A 23,457-nucleotide genomic window follows, 5' to 3' on the forward strand; every position below is an offset into this window, starting at 1 on the left:
TCCCATCACGTTTTGATACCGTGCGACAGATGGCAGCAGAGGGACAGTCCGTCAGAAGTGACACCTGACATGGAAGTGCGTCTGAAGCAAAGGCTGAATTCCTCCATGAGGACAACATAAGGGCACCCACTGACATTCACTGACACTTGCTGAATGGTTATGGAGACCAAACACTGGATGTTAGCATGGATCAAGTTGGATTGTACAGGTTACATTTTCCTAGCAATCATTATGTCACACTAAGCATATAACAGTGGTCACCTCCACTGGTGCAGATTTTTATGAGCGTGGCATGCAGGCTCTGGTTCATCACTGGTGAAAATGTACAGCTAATGGTGGTGACTATGTTGTAAAATAGTATTTTGAAGCTGAGAATTTGCTCTATCAAATAGTGTTGCTGTACTCTTTGTATCTATTGTGGTTTCCATGGAAATAAACAGAAGGCATAACTTTTGGAGCGACCTATGTATATTTCTTACAATCTTTTCAGTATGTCATGTGAAGCCATGATGAACTATGTACAAAGCAGCTTTTCCTTTGCCATTTGTGTGGTCAAACAAACCCAGCAGACACCTCTTTTATACTGCTTTCTGGCGTACAGGCTCAACACATTGCCATCTGCCAGCACTTACCTATTTAGAAGAGTATGAGAAGTTAATGGAAATTTGCTTAAGAACAAGAGAAAAAATTAAATTCAGAGATGGGAGGTGGACACTCTCTTGATGTATCCATACAGGAATTGCCTTTACATGAAACAGACACGGAAACAACAAACACTGCCATGCAGCATTTGGTTTTGGAAAAGAATACTCACCGTTTCTGCATCTACAAAAAGAGTAGGACATTCTGAGCACGATGTCAACATCTGAGAAGACCTCACAAACTTGGAGCCTATTCCTCGCAGGTTGTCTCCCAAGTAGCTGGCTGCATCGCAGGTTAGGAAGCAGAATCTTTTCTGAATATTCTGTAAAGCAAAATGCACTTTATCATATCCCTTATTCAGCTTCTTTTATAACAAACCTGAATTTCTTTTTTTTTAAGTGTGTGTGTGTCACAATGTGCACCAAAGGTCGTCTTCCTGTGCAGAGCCCATTGTTTGCTCATGGATGCAAAACAATTATTCTTATGCTGGAGAGAGAGCACAGCTGTGCAGCTGTGAAATTAGCTGCAGAGTTCGTAATCATCTACTGCTCAAATATTTTCTTGTAAACATGATTCCATCTACGTAAAGCCTTTTACCCACATGTGGTTTGTCGTCTTGTCAGCACAGGGTTAACACTGTTGATCAGCACATTACTTTTTCTGTCCATTCCGGGCATTGTTTTGTTATTATTCCATGTCAAGTGGTTATTCAGACAATATAATGGACATCCAAACGCCAAACAGCAGCATGGAAAAGCAGAGAAGAACTTTTGCTTTCCCCTCAGGGAAAAGGTTTCTTACTAAAAGTTTGCTGTTGTTTGGGAGGACTCCAAAAATACTGCATTGCATCCGGGAATTATTCTTCTCTGAAGTTTTCATTTCTTTGTCATTTTGAGTCCCTAAACAGCCCAGTCCTCCAGAAGCATCAGAACCATTCTAATGCTGACACTTCCTTTTCAGTGGCTAATATATTGAGTAACAAAAATATTTAGTCTCGCAGGACATGAAGTAATTGTATTGATCAATACAGAACAGGTTCTGTAACAGTTTATCTAATGTATATTTCACTAAGGACAACTGCCCAGCTGGTGAGAATAAGGTGAAAATGTTTTTTAAATAAAAATACGCATTTTTGTATTTTACCCCATATAACTCTAGGTATTTCTCTGAGGAGTGTTAAATTAGGACCTACATTACTATAAGCATTCCTCGCGGGAGAAAAGCGGTTCCCAAACAAATGGCCTCTAGTCCTACTGTTCTGGGCTCTAGATGTCAAGTAGCTAAAATGAAGCGAGCTCAGTTCGGAATTTATGGATAACAGACACTATTGGATTGGGTGACTCTTCAAAAGAATCTATAATAACCATCACATTACAGGTAGGGTATGCACCACAGATTATTTATGAAATAGTTAAAGAAAAGCCTTATCTACAGTACAACTTAAGAACCCTCTAAAGCATCTGAACCAGTCCTGCTCACAGTCAAGATCTGCTGTTTGTCTTACTGTATTTTTCTACCATCTTCAACACATCAGCAAAGCTCTAGACACGTCACTTAGCACAGGGCTCAGATTCTCTGCTGTGCTTAAGTCTGTGGTTGAGACAAGGGGCGTTTATTAATTACCACAAAAACAGGTAAATAATTATTTTTATGAGCAACTATCAGATCATCTCAATCACAGTGCTTGGTGACTGCTTTGCATTTACTACTTAGGTATCTTCTGAGAAGAAAGATTAAATTCAACTGTTAGTAAAACCTGCTGACAGCTCTCCTGCCAAAGGAAAGAGATCTAGATTTGGTCCTAACCAACAGAGAAGAGCTAGCTGAGAACATGGAATTGGAAGGACATTTAATAAGCAGCATCATGGACCAGAGTCCTGGAGTTACTGATTGGAAAGGGCAATCTGGAGAACATCTAGTGGGACTGCTGCCAACACAACTAGATCTAATCAGCCATGCTTTTGTCTAGGTGCGATGTAGAAGCTCCAAGGTAAGAGCTTCCACTGCTCCTCTGGGTAACCTGTTTAAGTGCCACAACCCCTTCCTGGGGAGGAGCAACTATGATTGAAGGAAGGAGAAGGAGAAGGGTTGAAGGAAGGAGCCAGTGAAGGAGACAGATCATAGAAATAATGCAAATGACTGATGTGCTTTCAGAATTTACCAGAAGGAGCCCATGGGAAAGAACTACATGGGGGACAGGACATAATAAAGACTTGCCCATTCCTTTACTCTTAAAAAGAGGCCAGAAGTTCATTCTGTAGAATTGAAAGATAGAAAATAATTTGGGACATACATTTGGCTAACTCGCAAATACTCCACTGAAACAAATATTCATGCTAAGAAGAACATGACGCAAAACTATGATCAATTACTAGCTCAGGCACCAAACCCAGCATGACATTGTCATAATCAGAGAGGGAGATGCCAAATAAACTAGCAAGAGAAAGAATGTCGAGAAAGAATTTTACAGATAATTAAGAGAAAGACCAAAGAGTAACAATGGAGAGAAATAGCGGCTATCTGAAGTTACTGAAAAGACTGATGAGTTTAATGTCCTTTTTTGCCCTACTAATACCAGACAGAACATTTGCATACAGATAGAACAGAGCATCAATGATACATCAGAAAAAGTTAACATAAGAACTGATATTTTTATATCATTGCAGATTAGGGAAATTCATGCTATGATAATAATAATACTGGGTAAAGGAATCTAGAAGCCATAACAATGATCTTTTGGAACTCACAGAATACAGGATGTTATAAAAAACATGAGGGAAGTGTTTATCTACAAAAAACAAGAGCAAAGGAATTAATCACTAAGTTCAGAGAAATGAAGGAACATGTAAGAGATGAGTAACAGGCTGTACAAATTTGTTCAGAACAAATCACATCAAACAAGTTAGCTGCCACAAAAGGCTTAAACATTCTATTTGGAGAAAAAAATGACATGTTCTATATTAATGTATTTACTGTCTTAGGTAGGAAAAATGGGTCTACAGGTAACGTGGTATGTAAAACCATGCTCAGAAGTTAATTATCAACAGTTCACTGTCCAATTCAAAAGATAAACTGAGTAGGATTCCACTGGGATCTGTCTCAGGCACTACCCAAATCATTAATGAAAACACTGAATAATGGAACATGCAACACGCTTATTAAATGCAGAGATGGTTGAACTGTGGGGTCTGCAAGCAATTTGGGAGCTAGGATTATAATTCACACTGATCTTGGCAAAATGGTGCAGGGGAACAAAGAAGGACAAGGTTGTACACCTACAAAGAAACAATCACAGAGTGCATTCAGGATGAAGAGCAGGCAGGAGGGCAAAGCTCCATAGAAAAAGATCTACATATTAGGTTGCATTACAAGTGAAAAAATGAATTAACTGTATCCTACAGTAAAGCAATTTTAACAGAGACACAAGATTTTATACAGGAACAGCTTCTACGGAGCATCTAATTCACTTCTAGTTAGTGCTGGTAAGAACTTAGGCCAAAGTAAAGAACCTTATCTTGGTTTTCAAAGAATACACAAACTTATGAAGAAAGCCCATAGCAACATCTAGGTGTTTAGAAAATACAACTTTTGTGGTGATGGTTGAAGTTAAGAACTGAAGTTAAATAAGACCAGATTGGGATAGGGGAAGTCATGACTGTGGTTTTCAAATATAAGCAGTAACTACAAAGATAAGAATGTACCACAGTGAGCAGAGCAAGAAATCATGGACACAAAACAGAGGAAGAGGAGTTTTCAAGGAATAGGAAGAACAATGAACAACAATGACTAAAAATGTTGCGAGGCTTCATCTTAGCACACAAGTTAAGAACAGTTTATACAAAAAAAAGAAGTTAAAAAACCATTTGAACAAGGTGAAAGTTGTAGCCCAGGGCAAGATAAAGACCACAAACTCCTCAGTTTTCTTCCAGCACTCTATGAATGACTTCAAACAATCCTACTTTATTTCACAAACATAACCTCCTCAAAACATTTCAGTCATGGCTTCAACAACAGCTGATAGCATTTAGGAGCCAGACAACTTATTCCTTTACTGCATTCCTTTTCATATACTCACGAAACCAACAATCTATCTATAAGAATACAACAGACTTAAACACTGTTGTGAAGTATTACAACTGGCAATAAAAGAACACATTTAGAAACCATACATTGGCGTCTATATGTAGTACTTTGCTAATTAAATTTATTTTGCAATTAAATGGACAAACAGTTCTATAACAAGTTATCTCAGCTATGTCCGTTTGGGTACAGATTACACTGACTGAAGTCTTTTGAGCAGGGCCTGAATGAAATACATATATTTTAATAAGTAAGATTATCAGGAGTAATAATGACAACATCATCATATTGCATCACAGGTACATGTTTGCATGTTGTCGCTCTGTTTCATGTGGATGTGAGTAATAAGAAAACATTCTCTGAATTTTTTTCTCTTAATCTGATATTTTTTCTTCTGGGAAGAGGATTTTTAGTAACAAAAAGGCTCAACTGTGCAAACTACTCACTGGCTCAAAAATCTACTTGTCTTGGAACAGCATGGTTTTCTGAAAGACATTTGATTTGACAGAAATCAAAGAGGCGGCTTAGAGCAGAGACCTGAAAGGATTATCCAGAGATCTCTGAGATACGACCGGTTTACAGAAAAAGTACTTCAACAATTTCAGGAATGTTAAACAAGTTCAGTGTGTTGTGGGCAAACATCCAAGTCACCATCAACTTGATAAAGACCAAAATGTAGGTACCCTGGAAAACACTCTGCTTTTGCTTCACCAAGTATTTAGTTGACAGGCCGCACCAAACAAGGATTTTGTTTCACAGTTAAATATCTTGGCAGTGCTCTGCATTGCAGGCCTTGCACATACTGGGCCTATTTCAGAAACTCCCTGTTGGTGAGGGTCAAAAATTAGGAAATCCTGGTTTCTTGATATCTCGATACCCTTTTTTTTAAAAAAAATTTACTATTATCCTTGTTCTACTGTTATTGAAAAAGCTTTTAAGAGCAGTATTAAATCTATCTTATCTGGTATCAGCTGAAAAAAATCAGTAGGCTATCTTTAGAAAACAGGAGAAGCAGAACATAGTAATGCACTGTGTGTCAGGTTTTGGAGTTAAACAGGCACTTCACAACTAATGTTCAGGTTTTGCATTATAGGGTATTATATGTTGTTTTAATTTTCAGCAGTGTACAACAATTCCTTTTCACCCCTTCAAGGAGGAGAAAAAAGACAGCTCTCAAAACACGTGAACAGGGCTACCAACCTCTAAGACTGACGTAAAGAGAAAAAGCTGAAGTACACATCATGAAGAACCACAGTACTTATTTTCAGAGCAGACCCGTCATGCACTTAAGTCAGCACCGAGACTTTTTTCATTTATTAGTGCTTAAATGCTTATCTTTCGGTATGTCTGTTTGCAGTGGTGTAATCTTTAAAGGAGAACACAGAGTACAGCTAAAAGGCATAACATTAACTCCAGAGGAAAAAGGATGGAGAAGAGAGTCCTAATTTTTGATGCTTCTTTTTCATAAGGACAGTTTCAATACATTAAAAGATCTCAAGACGGTATATTTGTTAGCTGGTATATTTATTAGCACAGTACCCACTGCTAAAACATTTGCTAAAAACAACAGCATACTCTGCGACCATTTGTAATTTAACTCTGCATGAAACTACCTGGCTGCTGTGTACAATGCTGCACATGTGATATATCCTGCAGCTGCCTCATATAAAGCAGGAGAAACCATAAAAATAAGCTTGAGAACTAATTACATGCAAACTAGATAGTGGTTCCTTAGAACAGCTCAGATGTTTCACCCCTTTATTCTCATCTTTTTGCATGATGCTAGTCTTTGTACATACACAGTTTTAGAATGAAGATCTATTTATAGTTTTTAGACTCATTTTCTGCAGTTCATGTTACACGATGGCAGCCAGATATTTCTATGCAAGTGATTAGCTACAGAATATTTAATATTGCTGACATTTACAATGGCCACTGGCAAATTTCAACAGTTTAAGATGGAATATTAACATTCCTTTGAGGTGAAAAGGCTATTTCCAGCAATTTGTAAAGCATGGAAGAAAATACCCTTTAAAGTAGATCCACATTATTTTTTTTAGTGTTATTTTCAAACCTTCAAGTGTGAGATTTTTATTTTAGTATTATTTCTATGACAATGCAATCACAGAATCATAGAATCACAAGGTTGGAAAGGACCTACAAGACCATCCAGCCCAACCGTCCTCCCATCACCATTGCTAACACAGGCCACTAAACCATCTCTTGTAGCTCCTCATCCAGACAACGCTAGTCATAGAAGACAATTCTATGTGAAAACCTGGTATAACTTCACTTGAAAAACTTGAAAAACTACTCCTGTTAGTTCATTACTACAGGTGTCAAAAGCTGTCCCAGTAGCCATGAACAACCTACATGTTTTTAATTTGTTTCTTATTTTCTCACCTTAAACAGGGAAGAGAACACATGAAATGTATAAACTGCACAGGAACCATCAGAGTCGCACATGAGCTGGTTGATGTGACTACGCCAGGCTTCTTCTGCATCATCACATGCTGCTGGCTGAAACGCAGCAAGGATGGCAGAAAAAAATGGTGATGGAGGAGGGGAGGCATTTCGATCAACATCTCCAAAACTAAAGGAGAAAAGAAAATAAACCGTGATGAAAGCAGAAGCACAAGGAGGTGGCAGATAAAATACACTGTAAGAGAGAGAGGTTAAATCCCACAAGCAATTACAGCACCTTTCTAAAAACACTCCTGATTTTCCAAATTGCTTTTGAAGATTGGCAAAACTGTGGCCACAGTGAGGTGAAATCTCCAAATCGGATTCCCTACCTTCAGGCCATTCAGATCTCTATTACCTTACCTTGGGGTACCTACACTGTTTTATCATACACTGGTTTGGAAAAGGAAGGCTGAAATTTCACAGGAGGATAGAACTTATGAGGAAAGCACCTATTCTAGGAAAACTTGCTTGCATTAATGTACACCAAAAGCTTGGAACAAATATATATTTGTGTATACAAACAGTATACATGCTGACGTGTCTGGTTTAACTCCTTCACAAACATAACGCATTCTTAGCACAGAGCATCATTCTTGTACTTCATGATGAATTAAACAGGTTGACTCTTATTTTAAAAGGTTACTAAGCTACTTGCTCCTGTGTATTCGCCTTTGTGGTGGAGAAACACTCCTACAGCTCCCAAGAACAGGAGCTGATTCTGAAAGTGTGGTACAGAGACAGAAGGCCTCTTTATGCCTCCCCTGCTGCTTTTCTCCTCATAAATAGGTGCTGACTGCAGTCTAGCTCAGCATTCAAAGTCTGAGGGAGCTGCACACAGCATGGAAAAATCTTGATGCCTTTGTGCAGCATTTGCTAGGGTCCATCCAACATCATCTGGAGGCTTCAAGAGTACATAGATCGGACTTCTGACAATATTGTGAACTCACGATCCATAAGCAATCAAAAGGATGAATGCATGGATGCTCTGTTGAACAGTTAACTGAGCAGTGTTTCCATTACTGCAAAACTTAAAGAAGTATTTTTCTCTTTTAATGAAACATATAATGTATAAAATGACTAACTGCACAGATGTATGCACGATTTATATCTTGTTTTTCCTACAAGGAAAATCTTGTTCTTTATGTAGTTGTATAATAACAATATTGATAATTTAATGTTTACTTTTTCATTACCCAAATGATGAAATTAATGAACATCCTGATACCACTTTGTTGTACAGCATAAGAGGATTTCTAGAAAATCCTCTTAGAAAAAGCAGCACATACATACAAGTACCTGGCAAGAGCAAATTGTTCCAGCCTGTCAACTTTCTCTTCAGTCTCTGTCATATCCAGACTGAGGCTATCACTGCATTCAAATGCTCCTGGGAGTTCATTTGTAGATGCTGAAAGCTCATCCTCGTGGACTGCTGTGTCTTGCTCTGCATGTATGGCTTCAACCTAGGGAAGTGAACGATGATGTCTTAGAAAACAGCAAATTAAGAAGTTAATACCACTAAAACCTAGAAAGGACTTAATGAAAAATAAAACAGTAGCGTGTTAAATCACACAGATGTAAAGCTCTATCAAATACAATACACAAATCGAGTTACACTTCTGTAATAAGATTGAATCTGCTTAACTTGCTGTCTTGGAACAATATTATTTTCAAAGGTATTTCTTCAAATGAATTACAAGCAATTTCAGATCTCAATACATTTGGCAACATAGCAGGGATGCATTTTTTTCAGGAAAAAGAATAGGGTTCCTGTTACCATCAGGCTGTCCTTTTTAATTCTCACTTCATGATATCCAAGAGGGAATTAAAGACTCTCAAGATACACTTAAAACAATCACTGTCTGGATCACTGCATGCATGTTTAGAATTTAGAATTATTCTTAGCACGTCATATTTACTCATTAACTGCCACAGAAGAGGAAGCCAAAACATTTACAGGCCAATAAAAGGATGATGCTTCTATCGCTTCCTTTTTTTTTGTCCGTTAGTACCTCATGTTAATGGACGCACCTGATCACATCTCCTGATTCCTTTTTGAAAGTTTTCATTTTCTCTTACATTTTTAGTCTGGACAAATTTGTTTGAGTTTGAATCTTTTGCCTTTTGTCTGCATCATCCACAACATCTCTGCAAAGCAGTGGTGGTTCACATGACTCCAGCAAGAAGCTCATAAGCTCTTTTCTGTTTGAGATGTCTCATAAAGGCATGTTCTCCTGCATAGACGCACTTATGCATGTACGTGTGTGTTGGGAGCGAAAAGGATAGTAATATTCCTGAGTCCAAGACAGATAAAAGGAACCAACACACAAACTGTTTTTGCTTTATCAAGGAGTTAGCATTAACCACTTTCAAACACGGGACAGAATAAGGGAGGAAGAAAGAGGAAGCAAACATTTCACACCCACTGGAGCCCAATACAACGCTCAAAAAGAATAGAAGTGGACTCCCAAGATTCACGTAGGAATGGAATTCACACGTAGGATTGGAACATACTTCTAGAAATAGACGTGTTTCAATAACTTGAAAAATATGTATCTGATTCTGTGTACGCTCATAGCACTATTTATCACCAACTTCTGATCTCTTACAAATAACATCTTGAATTATTGCAGTCACTACCGTTAGTAGAAAATAAGCTTAATTAATTTCTTCTCATTCATGATAACTCCTGGAATTAGGAAATAACCATTTCAGAAGGCTTGCTTATTCTGCCTGTTGCTCTCACTCACTGCACGTATCTAAAAGCAGAAGCAACATTTTTGTATTTGAATATGATGCAACAAGGAAACCTTTGTGTATTGCTCTAAAGAAGTAACAAGCATTTTCCTCTGCATCAGTGATCTGAAAATACAAACTCAGACAAAAAGAGAAGCATTAAGGAGTTCGGTTTTTATGTTATCAAATTAAGCAAAAAATTACTTAGGTGCAATTTCAATTTTCTAATTTAAAATTTCTAATTTTAAAATAAATACCAAACTACTTTATTTTATTTTTTAATTAAAAATTCTCAAGTATCTTTGAGGTAAAAAACACTAAAAAAACTAAGAAGGTGCACTATGTAAAGTTTATCAATTCATGCATCCTCATAACATCGGTAAATCCTTATCACCTTGGGTTGATTATTAGAGCATTAAATCAATAAGTACGACATCAGGATACACAAGATTAGTCACAGTCACCACCTGCAAACATATCCGTTCTGACTGCAGCTTCCTGAACTGAAATTCTGCCAACCTCTGCTGCTCGTAGTCGTTACGTGATACCCTGTCTACCAGCAGCTGTTTTGACAAATGATAATCAGTTTATCTGTTCCACAACCATTGTATTAAGAAGTTCCTGTCCTCTCTGATTCTTAACCGCATTTTCCAATTCCAGACCTTTCTTCCTCCTAAGGAAGTTTCTAGCACGAAGAATTTGTTCAATACTCAGCACAATTCCAACCTACATCTTACTGTCTACAATTCTAGTTTCCACAACTTCTGTTATATGCAGTATTAGCAGTTCTACATCAATTATTTGTGTGGCTGCATTTAGAAGAGATCAAAGGGAAGAAGAGGAATGAAAGCTGATGATTACGTAAGTCAACTATCCTCTGCCACACTCTCTTGCCTTGCTTTCCTGCAATAGACATTCCAACTCAAACACCGAAGAGGAAGCTTTAGTATTAAGGTGGAAGCGTTATAAAACCACAACAAAACCCCTCCAGATTATACTTCTGGAAAGACAGCGTTCACCTGAGCTCCCATAAACAGAAGTATTATCTGATAGAAAATGCAAGAAACTGCAGCCACACTGATTATCATTTACCAACCTTACATTACGTTTGTCTTCTGATACAAGTGTCTGAAATCAACTGTGCTGAACATGGCTCTTTTATCCTTGCAAATCCTGCTGCCTCCCTCCCTCCAAGATGGCTTAATATTGTGGTCATGAATTTAGAATTTCTGAGTGACTGCCAAAAGGCAAGAACTGAATCCAGTGCACACAACTGTACAATAGGTTCCCACATACAAAACAATCCCAGTGAATACAAGCGCACACCCACCCCATGAGCTGGCTTTTAAATCGGCATGAAGAACAAAAGAACACTCCCTTAGGGCTGTGACTTGTAAACACTCTACAGATTCATCTTCTAATGAGTTGGTAGTATCTTGGTGTATATATAGCGCAGTACCCCCGAGAAATAATAAATATAATCCTTTAATAAGGAAATGGTAAACAGAGCAGAAAGGTTACGAATGTGCCCAGGCATATTTATGTACCATATTATGCCATTACATACATAAGTCAGAATGTACTTGCTTTCACAGATCTTCATGAAATTAAAGCAAAATAGAATAAATGTTATGTGAAATCCATCGTGGTTGGAAAAGAAAGTAAAAATGTATTAACCTTGGATCCTTCAGGCACTTGGAGATTGTTCATATCAGGCAAAGACACGTCGAAGCTAGATGTTCCTATATTAAAATGATGAGGGTCTGCTGAGGTTGTGTCACATGATGTAGAAAGTGAGTCAATGTGGTTTGTATCCTCTGATGGGGAAAGATTTATAATCTGTTTGAAACACAACAGAAGGACAAAATAATTGAGTACACAGCTACCCTCTCACTTAGCTTTTACGAGTATGCAAAGTAGACACTACATTAAATGACAGTGATGGAGGCTCTTTCAGTTTGTACATGCAGGCATATTGCAAACTTTTCAATATCTATATTGGAAAAAGTGTATGCAAACATCCTAGAAGAGAACAATGAAAACTGGACACAATTTACAAAATTGAAGTCTTCTCCTATTTCTACTGTCCATTAATGAAAAAATGACATACATTAATTTGTGGAAAAAAGGGTATCTAATCAGACTCGATGCTTCCTACGTTTTGAACTTTACATTAAGTCTCGTGTATATGTGCAAATAAGGGAGAAGCAAGCAGTGAGTGCCATTCCCCAGTGTCAGATGTCTAAGACAGCACCTGAATGAAGGAAAACTAAAAGCCCAGCTCATTTACAAACACAACCCAAACTACTGTTAAATTTCAAGTTAGCAACTTACCAGGTCTGAGTTCTCCAAGATCTGGCTGGTGGTCAGGTCCTCCTCCTCTGATGACTCCTCGGAGTCCTCATGGTTCATTTTGTTCAGGCTGGGCGTGCTCCCAGAAAGCTGGCTCTCCTCCAGCAGCTGCATGTCACACTTGTCCAGGCTGTCCAGAGACCGTCTCCGTACTCCCCAGTTGAAGTTGTCCATGCTCTCTCCCTGAAATTGAATGTAGGGTCAGCTTCCTTCAGTTAAAACTCATCATATAAAAAAAATAATTAATAATGAGCTCAAAGTTAGGTCGATAAATGTTTTTATGTAAAAGTATAATACACATTTGATATAAACATTATTTTGTTAAGCCATAATGGAATAGGAGCATTTAAATGTTTCCAGTGCTTCACCTGCAGGTAAGAGCAGAAGCATGGAAAAGGCAGTTAAATGAAGAGTCATTCCTTCCAGTATTAGATGTTTTTCATGCATTTGCCGAATTAAGAATTTGATTTGTAAGTCCGCATATACGCACACCTCAATACCAGTAGAGCAATGACAGGCAAAAGAAAAGTTCTGAAGCAGCTTTAAGGGGTTTCTCCAATGACGTTTAAAAGTGTTAGGAGCACAGGTCACAGCGAGGTTTCAGTCGTGAAACACAGGCTAAAGATTTTTCATCCTTCTGTACGTACATAAGCACAGTGATGAGTTAAGGTAGATTTGAATGTACTCCTCCTACAGCACGCAAAATGTAACAGCTGAAGCAGCAAACATTTTGAACTTTGATTCTAGGCTCATATGGCTTATTTCACTTGAACTTATTTAACTACTTGAAACAGCAGTCCTAAAAGTACAGCATTAACTGGCATTTCTTGATAACAGCAGCTTCTTTAAAAAGGACACAGTCAAATGGGCCAAACATTTTGTATAAACTTTCAATTTCAATCTCCCATACATTTATACAAACTGAGTGCATTAATCAAATTGCATGACCGCTTATTAGGATGGTCAACTGGTACAAAGGTCACTTAATTTCTTTTATGCATAAAGTTGGCAAACAGTTTGCTACCAGTTTTCTGTTTATTTCATGTATTTCACAGAAACCAGACCAAGCCATGACAATGTCAAGTCCTGCCACGTTTCTGTCCAGCAATGTGGGAGTATCTGCAGCTGCTCCTGCCATGGACCACGTGAGCTTCGCAAACAATAGAAGGTCTACACAGGAAGTATCCAGAAACAGGTTTGGGTTTCTCTGGGTGAAAACCCTCAACGTCACAACATCACGGGAAGGGAATTTATAAAGAAAGGAAACGTTTCTTAAAGCTGAAGGCTGACTTCTTAAAACAGGATTCTTTAAGTACCAACACTTTTAAACATACCAGCTGCTGAAAATTCAAGTTGGCAGTGATCTTTTAAATATTAAACTGCTGAATTTAAAAAATACATAGTTCTGCCTAAAAATCATAAGCATTAGCAAATCACTGACTACAGAAGGACTATATCCTATGCTCATGAAGATTTAAACTATTTACAGTCATAGAAAAAGTAAGATCTGAGTTCAGTGAGGCACTTCAGCAGACTTCTGATTTTCAGCACTTGAGAAATCCCTATTCAGGGCTCAGATATCTCCTGAAATGGGTGCCCCAATCTGCATAATGTGCATTTAATTCTACAGTGACCTCACTTCCTTAACAATCAACTGACAGACTGTACAGATAGATCTCACTTTGCATCACTGCCCTTTAATGCAGTGAGCTCTGGAAAAGGTCTGGAAATAGGAAAAGCTTAGTTTTATGACACACTGCTTGCTTTTCATGTAAAAAAAAAAAAGAAAAAGGAAAAGAGAGAAATACATAAAATGCAACCCAAAAATGCAAAAACTGCTATCTACAAGAGCATGTAGTACTAAAGAATGCACTACACTGAAGAGGAAATGATAAATAATTGGCTATGAAGCCTGACACGTTTATTAGAAGAACCCTGTGTTTTCATCCTGAAACACAGCAATTTTATGCAGGAAGGGAACAAAAACTAAGATGTAAAAAATTAGATCTGTAACTCATAGAAATTGCTGTGCAGTTCCCAAGTACTTATTTTAACATCCTCCCCCATAAAGGCTGGAGGATACAAGCAGCAATGGGACATTCAGTAACACGAGTTACTGAACTAACAAGTAACTATGAGCAAGCAACGATGACCATTATTACAACTGGATCCTCAGAATGTTGAGGACAGCTATCGATGAACTCTTCAGCCCACATCTATTTCCTGTTCTGTTTTTCTTATGCAATGTGTTTAAAAACAAAGTCAGCACAAAGAAGAGAAATGAAAAGAGACACTTCTAGGGCATCCTACTAGAAGTGGGGAGTGAATTAAAAGGGAGAGAAAAAGGTAAGAGATGAAATAACCCATAAGTTTTGGGTTAGCGCAACCTTGATACAGGGACACCTAGAAACACATTGAATTTATACAAGAGGTCAGCGTGTGTATTGAGATGGACTAAGTTTTACGGTCTGAAGCATAATTATTTCACAGCAAACAAGCAGGAGGGAAGATGTATTTGAGAGGATGCTCATTTTAACCTACAGCTTGAGCAAAGATTTCTCCTATCTGACAGTCACCAGAAGAGTCACTTATAGATGTGTTTCACTGGCAGTGAGCAGATATTACATAGGACACAGTTCCACAACCACTGCTCTCCAGTAAAGGAGCAGACTGGCCATGGCAGTCAATTTAAACATTACCACAACCCAGGGGAGGGGAGGCACAGAGAGGACATTGAAAAGGGACACAGCCCAGGGTAGAGGAGAGTTGTGTCATCTCCTTCATAAAGCCAGTAAGAATCATAGAAAACTTGTTATTTTAATCATACGTATTGGCATCGTACACAGAGTTAATGGACTCAGACAAATACTGCAGGATGTAGGCAAAAGTACTGCAGAACTGAACAGTACGGCAGCACTCCCGTATCTCTGTATCTTCTAAGGCACAGGTATTTTGAGACAAAGATATTTCTGGGAGTTGTTTTTGAATCTCGTAACTGACATTCAAGATAACAGAAACACAGTGTGCAAAATATCCCAAACACTGTTGTTAATTTTTTGTCGAATCCCTTCTATAGTTCACGCAAATTCATGTCATTGCAGCCCCCTCTAAACATGAAACTGCAGCGCAGTTCCCAAACACACAAACACTCATGCATCTTTGCAGTTTTCTTCACAGATTTCAGACAAGGCAGGAGCAGTATGCAGCTGAATCAAATTAAGTTGTAGAAACTAATTTATTCTCACTGACAATAATCTACTCTTTCTGAAAGGGCCTCAAGTATCAGCTCTCGTGAGATGCTAACAGGAGCCAGCATACTACAACTGAAAGGCTGGGGATTCTTTGCACGTGATACTTAAGCAGAAAGACACTACAAATGCTGATAATAGAATTAAGAAAGTTTAAAATTTGTGAAGAATATCAAAAATGTTAAAAACAAACTTAAAATGAAGCAGAATGTAATTGAAAAGTAATTATGTGGAAGAAAATAAAACGTAATTCTAACAGGACAAAAATGAAGCACCTGTCAGAAGGGCGGGCACAAATCCGCCCACCCACTCATACACACACTGAAGAAGGGGAGGGCAACAACAAAACTATGGGATTATTTTATAATACGAATTTGCAAGAAGGCATAACAGATACCAGCGCATCTGAGCTCAAGTAGCATTCTTACCTGAAGTTCCTGGGAAGCAGATATAACAGATAGAAAAACAAATAGAAAGAATCTATGTGAAATTACTGTATTAAAGGCATCACAGACAAACATTTGCCTACAGTTTTAACTAATGTCATATATAAAAAAGTAACAACAAAAAACTTCAACTCTTCAGCCCCGTCTTTAAGTTTGAAAATATTCATTAACTGTTTTCACATCTTTAAAAGTGCATTCTGTGGTCAGGGGGTGATAAGAGCATCATTGACCTGTTTCAATCGTAAACTTTTTCTTTTGTGCTCTTTCTAGTTTAAGTTTTCCAACACTTTTTCATTCATGTTTATTAATATATTAAATTCTGACCTGATTTCCCTCGAGTCATTAGAGATACGGATTCTACCAGGTTTGAATTTGGCTAAAGTATTGATTTCAGTGAAACACTGCTGAATCAGGTAGGAATCCAGATCCTGGAATCCAAACTGCTTTATGTAAAGGAGTACATTTTTAGTTCTATTTCACATAAAACAAGAACAGTTTAGTATCTTTTTCACAACCGACTTAAGATGATTAATATATTAACCAATTTAGGCTTCAGTCTTGAAGTCAGCCATGTACACAGAATAAATCTTTGCAGGATCACAGTCCATGAAGGTGCACTGTTGAACGGGAATTATTATACATAATCTATATATGCTTTTAACTGAAGACAATGAAGAAATTCCTACATATCATCCATCAGACAAACAATTATTGTACGATAATTAGTCCCAATCTCTTGTAATATCTTGGAAGTGTTTAAGACTCAGAAACAATTGCAGCTGGTACACATTGACAAAGCAATCCTGCATTGATGTTTTTATCACTGTTTGGAAAATAAAGCTTTTCCATAGTAGTTGGTTAATCTGGTTTTGACTAATTATGTCACTTGTTTTTTTATTCAATTTTAATTTTTCTTATGAGCAAAGCAATGGGCAACTGTGAGCTTCAATTACAACATTTTCATATTCCTGACCATAAATAAGGACTCTGTGACTTCTCCTTCCATTCATTCATCCTTTCTTTTGCAGTTCACAGTTGAGGGGTCAGTTAACCTTAAATAATTCTACTAGTGGAAAAAATCTGATTATTTCTTCCTGTACCTGTTTTTCTCAAGGCTAAGAGTGATACCTCAGAAAACTCATGTTCAAATCCATGTCTGGATTAAAATAAAACAATTGGTTAAATGGTTAGGTTTGATGAACATCTGCACTCTTCAAAAGAGCTATCAATTCCTGAACATTTAAATGGCAACAAAACTGTTAGTGTTGTTTGGCATCCAAATACAAAGATATCCTTCAAATTTTATATGAGTAAAGTTAAAAGTGTGCAGCACCCCAAATTTCTGTGCTTCTTCAGCTTCTTCCCTTCAGCAGTTTTAGCTACAGACGATTTGACCTGCAAAGACTTGATCTGGCCCCCAGGGTTCTGTTTTGCTTCTGTATGCAATGATGAAATCACTGACAGTGTCAGCAAAATGAAAGGTACATCTCTCACAGTATTAGTGATTTCATCAGCAGTTGTAGGAGTACCAACAGCCTGCAGGCCTGAATTCATATTTTGGAGAGTTATTCATGAACCAATAGATTTGGAACTAATTTATGCCTTTTTAAACTTGAAAATGACTTAAAAGTGAGCTCACATAGAAGGTATTAGAACAGAGGCTTTATCTTCCAGTACCAGTTCTGCAGTGTTTCCTAAAGTCAGCTCAGAAAGGAAGGGTGTGGTAGCCTGTTAGTGTTATGCTACTGAAGTAAACATTAAGTGAACATTATAAATAATGTCAACACAAAATGAAGTTTCTAGTTATACAGCTGAAGCTTTATATTACAAGAAGACTACAGTTTTTAGTACAAAGAATATAAAAGTATTTTAATAAAAAAGATGTTTCAGATAAAATATACTGTACCTCCCCATCTTCCAGCTCAACATCTAGGAAATCAAAGTCCCTAAAGACTCTGAATTGTTGTTCGCTGTTTGAATCATCCATATTCTCCTGCTCCCTTGCTCCGTCTTCTGAGGACACCAAGCTTGTCTGGTGCTCAATCAGATCCAAATCACCACAGGAAGAAAAAATCACCTACAATTCAAAGGATTTCTCTTGTTACAAACTGTTCCCTCTGGTTGTTTCTTCCTAAAAGCTGTAATTGGTTATTCAGAAGGCTGTATTTCCAGTACACACCTAATTCCTTCACTGAGTATTTTTAGAACACTCTTTATTATTTATGTTGGACAGGTGCCTTCAGATTAAACTTGTACAAAGAAATAACTTCATACTTCAGGAACGCGTCCAAGAATATTACAGCTACCTCCTAATGGCTGCAGATTGATGTTGCCTGAATGTTTGTATACATTTACAGGAACAATACTCAGAGAACTTTGCAAAGCAAATACTGTCAAAGGGATGAAACAATAAGTAAAAAACACACACACACACAAAACCCCTAGATAAAAATGATGTTCAAAACCTGTCAAGATTAAAAATACAAGTGATAATTTTCCTACTAAATATATTTATATATGCAATTTAGTTGTGAAAACGCCCCTGTGGTGCAGAAATGAAAGATCTGTTCATCAGAATACAAGTGATATATAAACTATATTTGAAAGAGGGCTTAGAAATTTTTCTTTTTCCATAGAAAATATTTAATACTTCTTTCAAGAACTTCCTACCTTAGATGACCTACTGCCTATTTCTTAGCACAATACAATATTAATCTTTAAAAAGTAAAGTTATGAATACTAACAGAAAAATCAGTCTCCACCTCAGCTTTAGTTCTGTAATTTGGTTATGTACTTTATAAAGGCTCTACACTGGTAATACCAGAGGTCATTACTGTTCACACACCTAGCTGTCATATGTAAAACTTCTAGCAATGCATCCCCCTTAGAAAAAAGGCATGTAGCTCTGTAAGTATCATCATAGTATCATAGTATTGTGCGAGTTGGAAGGGACCTTAGAGATCATCGAGTCCAACTCCCGGGATTCGAGCCCTCTGTGTAGCAGAGCAGCACTTCTACCCCCTGCTCCACAGGGGGGGATTCGAACCCAGGCCCTCTGGTGTTGCAGACGGGAATTCTACCGCTGCGCCACCGGAGGCACACTAAATCATCTTTAAATCATCTTTAAGTGAGAAGTCCATTCATCCAGTGGTCAATACGCTAAGAAATGCAGTACGAGCCAGTGTAAACCAGAATGATTGCAATATGACATTAAATCATACAAATCAGATCAAGAGCACTGGGAAATATAGTTCTGGGCACAAAGATATACAGAAATGGTCAACATAAGGCTACTTACTGAAGGGTTTTTACTCAGTCCAACTTCCTGACCACACAGAGAAAGGACATGTACCAGCTTTTCCTTTGTCCTTTTCTAGAAAACAAGACATTTCTCAAGTCAGCACTTTTTAAACCACTCACCCTTCTGGTGGCTAAAAACAAGCATTAAATAAAATTGATTAAAGAAACCAACCAACAGTTCAGTCATTCACTGCTCACAGGGTTGCTCTCAGAGCAACTGTACATACAAGGGAAAATAAAAATAGCTCTTAATTATTTTAGCGCTTATTGTTTTTAAATTAGCCTAGTAAGCCTGAAAGGAAAACATTAGATCCTGTGGATAGCTTCAAAAAGAACAGTTTAGAAGTTTGCAATTAAGCAAGTGCATAATTATGTTCTGCAATACTAGGGGCTGAGTCATTCCTATATAAGCTGCTACTTTAAAAGCAAAAACAACAACAAAAAAATAACCCAATCCATTAAATACATTTATTATGCATCACTTTAACTTGCAAGTTCCAAGGAATTCTTTTTATACGTTTCCCAAGAAAACAGCAGTTAGAAAACAGTACTTGCTGTCTATCTGCTCTCCTCGCTAACACCTGAATTCACCCATCAGTTTTAGCTACATCTGACACTGAGCTCTCAAGATTAAAAGAATGCCATATAGAAACAAAACGTAACTCAGTTCATTTCTGAATCCAAGAGAGATATTTAGCACACAGAGCCAGTCTGGAATCCAATTTGCATTAATTCAATTGCTCCAAGTGCAACTATGAAGGAATAGTGGGTTATTTTAAAGTAGTTTACCTGTGAGTACTGCGGTCTCTTCCAGCTCACAGGAACAAGGACATTGGAGTTAGATCCTGATGAGGTTGAAGAAGTACTTCGGGTGACAGCCATTGCCCTGGGTTTACCATCTCGTCCAGACGAACTCTGCAGCTCATCATACCGTCTCCCAATAATTGGAGTCTTAAACAGAGAGTAGTTATTCATTAATGCAATGCAGTACTCCAGGAGGAACTTACAATGGGGCCTAGCACTTCCATTGCAGGAAAAGATTGTTCTGAAGATCAGAAGCATGAGTGAAAGAAGGAGTGTAGCAAATTTCATGTCACTTCGTATGTGTTCTACTTTCCATTGTGAACTCTCAGTAGCTGCTGCCATCCCTAGTAGCTTGAGCTTGAATTCAGGAGCAGCTAACATTCAAAGCAGCTGTCAAAACATTTTATAACATAAGAAGTAATCCAAAAACCCACAATCTCAACAATACAACCAGAAAGTTTATGAAATTAATTTCAAATCCAGATTAAAACTGATGAGCAGTCTAGCCCCATTTTAACGCACAATGAAATGCTTTCTTGGATTCATGACAGAATGCTCTGCATTTACTAGAAATTTCCTGTTTCTACGTGAAAAAAACAAGAAGAAACCCTTTGTAACAATGTTCTCACTACTACCTACACAAAGAAATATATAATGCCTCAACCAAACATGTAGGTACGTAATTATAACTTGAATTATTTGTCCATTAAATTCAGTAAGACCATTTATTCAGTTGTACAAAATTGAAAGGTATACAGGATCTGCAGGATAACCCCTGCCGTAAAAGAGTTCCAATTATCTCTTCTATCATAGAATCACCCAGGTTGAAAAAGGCCTCCAAGATCATCCTGTCCAATAACCCACCTACCACCAATATTTTCCTTAAACTATGTCCCTCAGTACAACATCTGAATGTTCCTCGAACACCTCTGGGGATGGTGACTCCATCACCTCCCTTGGCAGCCCCTTCCAACGCCTGACCAGTTTCAGAGAAGTTTTTCCTAATGTCCAACCTGAATCTCCCCTGACACAATTTAAGGCCATTCTCTCTAGTCCTATACCTAGTTTCCTTTATTTCACAACTTTTCAGTTTTCTTAAGGAGCTATAATTTGTCTTAGGAACATCTGAATGACAGAATTCACCGAGGTGTTAAGCAGCAGAATTACAAGAAATACCTCTGAAATATCAAAATGAAACTCCAACGTCTTCCCTGGCAGCTCCTTGGAAGCACTGTTCCACACTCGATGTATTTCCATTTTTGAAAGATCATTGTGTTGATATGATGGTAGAACTAAACTGGCAGAACGAGAAACTACCAGCTTCAGGATATTCAAGGCTTCCCTCCAGTGAATGCTCTAGAGATAGATATATTTGATCAGCAAACGAAAGGTTCACATATTTTCAAAATTATTTGCTATTTACAGTCATATTTTCGACACATAATAAGAACATGGACTTGGAATAATACTGTTTTTTCTCTGTCTTGACCAGTGACTAAATATATATTTACAGAACAGTTTCAAAGCAGAAAACTAAGTCCCTTGCCTAAGATACCATTGTTAGGGAACTTCCTTGCAAAGTGGAAGACCTGAATGCAAGGACAGTTTGGCAGACAAAGGCTTGAAACTTCCAACCTGCATGCCTTGATCACTAGGAATAGATACAGGTGCCAAGATGGATTCTGCTTAACAGAAGACTGACTCAAAACAGGCACTTTATAGCTGTGATTTCCTAGTAGAGATGGGTGCTTTCCACTCATCAAGAGTTAGGTGCAGAAGTCTCTAAAGGGAAGTGCTTATGCCACATTTCCTTCACGCTAATTATTAAAAAGAGTGGTCACTCAGGATCTGCCTGGTATCAAGCTGCTTCCTAAAGCAATACAGCTGCTTCCTAAAGCAATACGGTTGCAGTTTAACCCTTCCCACACAGAGAACACACAGCTGGGCATCTTATCTGGGCACACACAGCCTATTAGGCACAAGGATGTTTATTAACTAGTTATCACTGTGGACAGTCTCAGTGCTCCCAGCTAATGCAATCTTAAAATCTTACAAAGAAAACCAATGTACTAAATACTGTGAAGTTCCTATTTTAATATAAAAGAGATATGGTATTTACCTGTACGTATTTTTCAATAGTTTTTAGCACTTCCATGTTGAACTGTTTGACGGGAATAGCTGACAGGTCCATATAGCTGAGAAGACTGTAGATCATCTGCAAGAGGGACTGCTGCATGCTGGGAAGACCCTTTTCTAGAAGCTGTTAAAAAACGTAAAGTGATTATAACTAAATTGTGAGACCTTCTTCCCTAGGGGAAAAGTTACCAGTTTCATGAATATCACTTTGGTTGTTAATCTCTCCTCACCCACTCATTTTGCAATAGCATTTTACAAACATTTTACAAGTGATGATGATAAAAGTGTGAAATAAAACAGAGCTTTATGATGAGAGCCAAATGCCAGCCTGTTTTGATAATGGAACATAACTTCAATATGCGCTTGCCCTAACTTATCCAGAAAACAGATTCTACAGTTGAGTAAGCTGGCAGGTAATATTCACACATTAATAGGGGAAGTACATCCAATAAAAACAGGGCAGTATCTTTATTTTTCTGCCTTTGCTGAAAGTCAAGGGGAAAAAAAAGAAAACATGCTAAAGAAACAAAACTACCACTATTCAGACACCAATATATATTTATCCAAACATACTCCACTGCCACTGCTCGCTAGCTGTAACTGCCAAGGAAACACTTTCTGCTAAGGAGAAGATGGAGTCCCTGGAGTCTCTTCCTGTACACAGTAATACAAAGAGGGGCTTGATCTAGATCCCGGAACCTTGGAACACCTGAATGTATATACTGGAATTCCACAACGAAACTTGGAAACAGAACTGTGCTCAAACATATACGTGACTAATTCAGGATCTATACAGACAGACATGTTATGTTTGCGTGTGGGTGAAGGAGCTGAACGTTTTCTGGAAGGTAGCACATTCTTTCATTGCTGACAGCTACTGTCCCTCCCCACAAATTTCAGAGGCAGTTAAACGTTAGCGCTAAAGGTTACCAGGAGCTTCAAGATTAAAATCTTTCTTTACATTCAGGCCAACAAAATATTCTTCTAGCACTGATTAGGAGATCTAGAACATTACTTTATTAAGATTTCGCGGTGTCTCATGTCATTAGTCTTACACAAGACAAAAATGCCACCTGTTACTCAAAAAGACACTGGTAATTTACTAGATGCCCTCACTGCCCTGAATGACCTGAAAGGCATTTTACTGAACGATAATGTTTCGTGCCAGCTAAAGTGAACTGCTCAGATAAAGCAGACTATGTAATCCCACTAAGTGTCTTTCATCAGTGAAATGGAGCAGTAAGTAGTGA

General features: G+C 37.9%; 1 protein-coding gene across 5 annotated transcripts in view; it reads right to left on the reverse strand.

Annotated features, from left to right (window-relative positions):
- The window catches only part of FRY (FRY microtubule binding protein), a 235,717-nt gene that overhangs the window by 14,129 nt on the left and 198,131 nt on the right, over positions 1-23,457 (reverse strand). For 4 of the 5 annotated variants that reach the window (XM_072361601.1, XM_072361602.1, XM_072361600.1 and 1 more), the window contains 10 exons: positions 22,191-22,331; positions 21,248-21,427; positions 20,057-20,218; positions 19,266-19,340; positions 17,874-18,044; positions 12,256-12,456; positions 11,599-11,760; positions 8,485-8,648; positions 7,126-7,315; positions 815-964 (listed from right to left, as the gene is read on the reverse strand). In XM_072361601.1, the coding sequence (XP_072217702.1) occupies positions 815-964; positions 7,126-7,315; positions 8,485-8,648; positions 11,599-11,760; positions 12,256-12,456; positions 17,874-18,044; positions 19,266-19,340; positions 20,057-20,218; positions 21,248-21,427; positions 22,191-22,331 (1,596 nt within the window). Of the gene's footprint in view, positions 1-814; positions 965-7,125; positions 7,316-8,484; positions 8,649-11,598; positions 11,761-12,255; positions 12,457-15,697; positions 15,959-17,873; positions 18,045-19,265; positions 19,341-20,056; positions 20,219-21,247; positions 21,428-22,190; positions 22,332-23,457 lie in introns of those variants that run through there. The other variant, XM_072361603.1, reaches the window with a different exon arrangement.

The sequence above is a fragment of the Excalfactoria chinensis genome, chromosome 1, assembly GCF_039878825.1.
Source record: "Excalfactoria chinensis isolate bCotChi1 chromosome 1, bCotChi1.hap2, whole genome shotgun sequence".
NCBI lineage: Eukaryota > Metazoa > Chordata > Aves > Galliformes > Phasianidae > Excalfactoria > Excalfactoria chinensis.